The 6,815-nt window shown below is 32.6% G+C and overlaps 1 protein-coding gene across 5 annotated transcripts in view; it reads right to left on the reverse strand.

Annotated features, from left to right (window-relative positions):
• Nucleotides 1-6,585, reverse strand: part of LOC122269136 (cell adhesion molecule Dscam1) — a 379,155-nt gene extending 372,570 nt beyond the window's left edge. For all 5 annotated transcript variants that reach the window (XM_071184626.1, XM_071184624.1, XM_071184625.1 and 2 more), the window contains exon 1: nucleotides 5,794-6,585. In XM_071184626.1, the coding sequence (XP_071040727.1) occupies nucleotides 5,794-5,851 (58 nt within the window). In that variant the 5' untranslated portion in view covers nucleotides 5,852-6,585. The remainder of the gene's footprint in view (nucleotides 1-5,793) is intronic.
• Nucleotides 6,586-6,815: the final 230 nt, after the last annotated feature.

The following is a 6,815-nucleotide window of genomic DNA, read 5'->3' on the forward strand; positions in this document are numbered from 1 at the left end:
ATATATATATATATAAATTCATTAGAATTAAAAAATATCTAATGAGTAAGAATAAAAAATATCTGAATTCTCTAAATAACGAGATAAAAAAAATCTTATATCGGAGATAATTTTGCTTTAATTACCAAATCAAACAATTGAATACCATATATTTTGTTTTAATTACCAGAATTATGATTTCTTTTACCAGAAATTTCCTTACCATACAAGTATGGTAATTATGTGAGATTCGTTTCCTCTGTGTATTTATGCGCATAAGTGTTTTTTGAAATGGCCAAAAATTAAGCAATAAACTCTCGTTTTCAAATTTCTACTTTAAAAAATTATTTTTCCTGTACTAAAAAATGTTCTTAATCAATTGAACTGAGGCTAAGCTCGTAACATGAAAATCTTTGCAATCGGTGCCTTTATTCGAAGAATACCAAAAATTTTAGAATATTCTTCGAAATTAATAAAAAAATCTTAAGTTATTTGTCAATTTTTCAAAGTAAATTATCTTCGTATAAATAGCTTTAAATCATTGTTTTTAACTAAACTCTATTTATTTTTGTTGTTAAACGTCAGCAGAAATAATAATGTCAGAATATTATGGATAACTTAAGTATCTGATATGATTGAAACCATTGTGTTGTGAGATAAAATTGTTTTAATTATTTAATAATATTGAATATTGTGTGCATATCGTAATTTTGATTTTCGAGCTTTACTTTAGTGAATTATTTTTAACATAGAAATTATTACTTGAAAATCATTCAGAGATGTTATCATTTCAATTTCATTTAAAAAATATATTTCTCGATTTGTTCAATCAGTATAGATTTAAAATATATCATACGCAGAGGAAAATATTCTCGTAAAACTATTGTTTTGTATAGTAATTGCATTTCGGGTAAGAGAAGCAAAATGTGGGATCTTAAAATTATTCATTTGGTATATTTTCCAGTCATATGATATCGGCTTAATGGAAGTTCTTCTTAAATATTGGTTAAGTTCCGGCAAAATTGCAATTCTCATTACCACGCATATAGTAAAAAATACTAAACTTCAAGGAAAATTTAACCGAATAAAAGGTTTTTATTACGTGCTTTAAAGTATCACGTTAAAATTACCAAATTTTACAACATTTACCAAAATTTACAACATATTATAAAACTATATATTTTTAGTTTATTTTACCAATATCATTACCAAACTGCTTCGGTAAAAATTATACGCCTTTTTTAGAATTCCCATCAAGGCAGAAACACGGTAAAGTTTTCCACAAACTGGTAATTTTGACCATACTTTCCTTCCGTGTGCGCATAGCCTTTCTCGTAAAATTTGCAATATATAAGTTATTATTTAACACATTATTAAAGTAGTACGTTCCCCCAAATGATTCAATTACTTTTTATAAGCCATTTGTAACAGTTTGTTAATTTATTAAGCTATAGTCTGTATTAAAATTTGTGTTAAGAAAAAATAATCATTGACACTACACCACAATCTGCCACTTTGGAAATTGACAGATACACGATGTTTAGGCAAGGTGCCAACAAGATTTCAAATGATGCATCATTATTTTTCCTTTTTAAAGATGTAGATATTATTTGAACCGAAAGTTCAACATTATATATTTTTTTAAGTTAATTGTATTAAATTGAAATCTTTATATAATTATACCTGATAATTATATAAATGTTTTACAGCAGTTTATTATCAAAATTATTTATGATTATAGAAGTTTTACTCTTACATTTAACATTTCATTTAATACGACAATGACCTATACATACAGTTTTAAATGACTCAAAAACTATTTTTGTCATAAGTTAGGAGGCAGATATAGAAGCAAACCATTTGTTGGTTTTCTTACGTACCTAAATATAGATATCGAAATCCAATACAGAGTAATGAAAATAAAGAAATTGATTTTTACTGAAAAAAATAACATAATATTGTTTTCAATACGTATGAATGGCAACAGCTTTTTCACTGGAGAATTGAAAATCTGTATGAGTATGCATATAATCTCGCTAGTAACTCCATTGAATTTCCCTGCATAATTTTTAACAATCGGCAAATTCAAATGTTCATTTATCAACCAAACTGAAATACGGTAAAAATTAGAAGAATCCATTATTTAAATCCAGAGTTTCAAACTTGACTTTCCTTAACATATGAAAGCATGTGGCGATTAATATAGTGTTTTTCAGATAAAATGCCGAAGTTGTAGACCACTTTGCCGATTGTTTTCCTCGAACTTACTCTCCTTTTATGTCTTCGCAGGGAAACACCGAACTCCCTTCCATGGTGAAGTTGAAGCCATTCGCATTGCTTTTAAGCACTTAATAACTTTTGAAGATAAATTTTGCAAAGTGGTTGTTTTATCTGTCTCCAAAGCAGCAATTCAAGCGATCAGTTCAGCTGGTATGGCTGCAACAAATGAAATCACCCAGTGTCGGCAACATCTACAAGAACTGCGTTAAAAACAGAAGCGTGTGATTCTTCAGTGGCTGCCGGGCCACTGCAGCCTCTGTGGAAACGAGCCAGCAGATGCCCTGGCAAAAAAGGGCTCGAGGCTTCTAAAATCAAGCTCCTCTCCACTTTCTTTTCATTCTGTGAAGCCTTACTTATAGCAAACTTTAAAAGGGCAATTCAGTGAACAAATAAATGACAGAGTAAAATCTAAGCGCTGCAAAGTTGAAGATCTTTTGAGGGTTCCTGGCAGTCCTCGTCGGCACACTGTGGCCCAATTCCGTCTACTAACTGGATATGATTGCCTTGCAGATCACCTTCCCCGTATTCGGATCTTCTCAAGCCCTTACTGCCCCCTCTGGGACTCTAATATCCCTATGGATAGACACCATCTCCACCATTGTGCAGTCCTTAGGGGCGACTCCAAGACTGGGCTTTATTAGAAGGCCAGAGAACTTATGAGGCAATGACTTCGGTCAATTTATTGTAGTGACATCTTTACTTCTGTCCCTNTTGCAGCTCTAGTGCGACGTAAAGTAACAACAACAACAACAACATGTTCCCCGTATTCGGATCTTCTCAAGCCCTTACTGCCCCCTCTGTGACTCTAATATCTCTATGGATAGACACCATCTCCACCACTGTGCAGTCCTTAGGGGCGTTTCCAAGACTGCGCTTTATTAGAAGGCCAGAGAACTTATGAGGCAATGACTTCGGTCAATTTATTGTAGTGTCATCTTTACTTCTGTCCCTGTTCATTTATTTTTATTTTTGCCCGACCATTAGAAATAATACATATATATATNTCATTTTACATTTTATATATATATATATATATATATATATTTATAAAATATGTTTTCTATAGTTTCGTGGAGCACATTTATAAAAATTGTCATATTAATAACGGTTAATGATCTTTTACATTTTAAATGCAATCTCTGTAATTTAGTTAAAATTAGACAAAATGTTACAATTGCATATAATTCTGCATAATGTGTATTGTCCGTTTATCCTATATTTGTCATTCAGTATTGAACCCTTGAGAAACTCTGTGCCAAAATTGACCTGCTGCACACATTTTCTCTATTAAATGACATGATGAAAACCGACATTTTGATAAAGGAAATCCACTAGCTTAAATTTAGGAAAAAAAGTAAGGAATAACGCTCAAAAGGATTAAAGAAGTAGAAAGAGACCAGATTTTGTTTTTAAAAGAAATAAAGTACCAGCTTACAAGTTTACTGAACCCAAAATATCATTTAAATTCGGGGAGATTCAAATTTAATTATCTCATATTATAAAAAAAAAGTGAGAGGTGTATCAACAACGAAAATTCTATACTTTATTTTAATTAAAACAGGAAAAAAGAGAACGAGGAGTGCGAAATAGTTTACTTTAATAAAAGTTAGGAAATAAAAATACATAAACCTACATAAGTTAATTTTAAAACATTGATTGAGTTAAAAAGAAAATGTATCTAAACTAATTAAAAGTAAACAAATTAAATATTCGAGCTTATAATTCTGGACAATTCTGGAGATATAGTGTAAAAATTCCTAATCAAGTAATGGTATGAAATAACCACATTCATGGTACTAGAACTTTTGACCAAGAAATTTCACAGAACAAAAATTCCAATATACTATAACTTTAATAAGATTGTTGTTGTTGTTAATTTACGTCACACTAGAGCTGCACAATGGGCTATTGCCGACGGTCTGGGAAACATCCCGGAGGATGATCCGAAGACATGCCATCACAATTTTGATCCTCTGCGGAGGGGATGGCACCCCCACTTCGGTAGCCCGACGACCTGCGCGCGAAGTCGAGCACTTTACGGTAGCACAGTTTAACGAGGACCAATACCGCACACCCTCGGTCCCTACGCAGACTGATCCAAGTCGTCACCCACCCACACACTGACCGTAGCCAGTGATGTTTGACTTCGGTGATCTGCTGAGAACCGTGTCTTAACGATCAGTCCACTGCGGGACAGCTTTAATAAGAATATTTACTATGAAGCCACTGAATTACTTTAAATATACAGGTGAAAATTGAGGTATGAAACTTTGCACACACACAAAAAAAGATTTTACTAGTGCTGCATTCCGGGTGGCATTATACAGTAATAATCAGGGATGATCAGAGAATAATCAAAGAACTGTAATAATCAGGAATATTTTACAGTAAGGCCGGTATAGCATGGTTGGTAGGGCACTGGGCTCATGTCCAGGAGGTCGTGAGTTCAATCCTCGCCGACCGAAGACTCCCCGTGTAGTAAATGGTGACTGATGAGCGTAAAATCTAACGAGTCTCAAAGTTCTCCATGTCAGCATAAAAAAGCATACCTCTGGGGCTCCAGGAGTTTCCTTGTCTGCTGGATTGGTTCAAAATTACGAGACTACGGAGTCGAAAATTAGTAGTCGTAAACCCAAGAATGGGTCGGTTGTTCAACGACGGTTATAATATAAAATGAAATAAAATATTTTGCTATTTATATTTTGGCTAAGCGGATATTGCAAACAGTTTTGTTAGTGTTTTAAAAGATATTTTTTGCATTCACGAAAAATAAGACCATTGATCATTCAGCTTGTTGCACCTTTGTAATTTTTTTTGATGCGTTATCAGTCAAATTGACCTTTATTCTTGCTTAAGCAATCGAAAATATTAAGTAATAAGAAAAAAGCACTTTTTTGAGAGTGACCATTCACCGTACTATGCATTATATTAATAACCGTTCTCAAATCAAGCATTGTCATGTGAAAAGTTAAAAAAATTTTTAGAAAGGATGATTGAAGTACAATGATGATTAGTATTCATTAACTGCAATACTAATACAAATTTTAAGTGCAAGCATTAAGTGCATCAAAAATGTGAGTGTTTCACGAAATTGCGAAAAAAAGAATGGGGAGTCAGCCAGCTTTTCTTGTAACTAGTAAATGACTTAAACGATACATCACATTGTAAGTGTAACAGTAACAAATATTTTCAAGATGTTTAAATATTATGTTATGCATTTAGTGAAAAGTAAAATGTTGTGCATAACATGTACTAAAGAAATATATTCGCAGAAGATGCTAGATGGCAAAAATATACTTGTGTTTAGATTATATAGTGCGGCAAAAGTATACGTCATAAGCATGGCTGATAATAAATTTTCAAAGATGTTTGAAATGCAAATGAAATAAGAGTAAATACTATGTCTTAAACCATATTAAAGCTTTTTTTTATTTATAGATTTCTGCCTGGGAGTTAATGTGACTAAAATTTTGTTTTCAATTATGTTTTATGAAAACTCTTTTGCATGAAACATAAAATTTAAAAAAAACTTACCTGTTGCTACTGCATAGAGTGCAAACATCCACAAATTCGGTAATCTTTTAATAGTCATTATTAGAAAATTAAGAGATATGTTCTGGTTTTCGGTAGTTCTTGGAAACAATTTTATTCCATTCTTGATATATTCCTGTGACCAATGTGTTATTTTCTTAGTGAAAAATGATTTTGCAAGCTTTTTAACGTTGATAAATTTAATATATAAAATCTTTCAATATCCAATAGTTATAATTTATAACAATTTCACTCACTGATAGTAATTATTGAACACAGATATTTAACAAAATATAATGTTTCTCAAATTTTGATTTAAAATTTTGGCACAGAAGTCTTTTGATATATTTTTTTTTTGATTTTTCACAGCAGTTTAACAATAAATAATTAATTTCTTCAACAGCAAATACTTGTTATTATTTCTTCAAACTACAACATTTTAAAACTCATGTTTCATTTCCTACACAATATCTTAAAAGCAACAAAAACTCAAATTGCAAAACACGTGGTTTCACGTACTTAAGTGCGAAAGAATTGCAACTGACTTAACTCTTCCCCAACAAACTTCAACAAAACAGGCAAACAGTAAGCAACGAAGCGCGAAATTACTATATCATTTCTATCCTTGTGCAGCATGGCCGAAGTATTCTTCCATGTGCATTCGACGAGCGTTTCGAACTGCACTTGTATTAGTCGCTGAGGTTTGTACTGTTCTAAGAGGATAAAGCAGAGAACACACCACGCGAGTCGCAACTTCGCTCCATCTTTCTCTCACTTCATCCTTCGTTTCATCCTACTCTGCATCAATATAGGCAGTCACCATGGCTACGCCCCTAGCGGCAAAGGACTGTCGACGCTGCCTCCTAGGTGATTATTAACACACGTCAGTCACTACTTTCCTGGTAACTTTTGAGGCAAAATGTTCCGTAAAAAGTTTTCTATGGGATGGTGAGGAAGAGAAAAGTAAAGAATCGAGAGGCAGATGATGAAAGCTATCATTCATGAAGAGAGTGCTGCTATTGGCT

Source organism: Parasteatoda tepidariorum, chromosome 8 (genome assembly GCF_043381705.1).
Source record: "Parasteatoda tepidariorum isolate YZ-2023 chromosome 8, CAS_Ptep_4.0, whole genome shotgun sequence".
NCBI classification, from domain to species: Eukaryota; Metazoa; Arthropoda; class Arachnida; order Araneae; family Theridiidae; genus Parasteatoda; species Parasteatoda tepidariorum.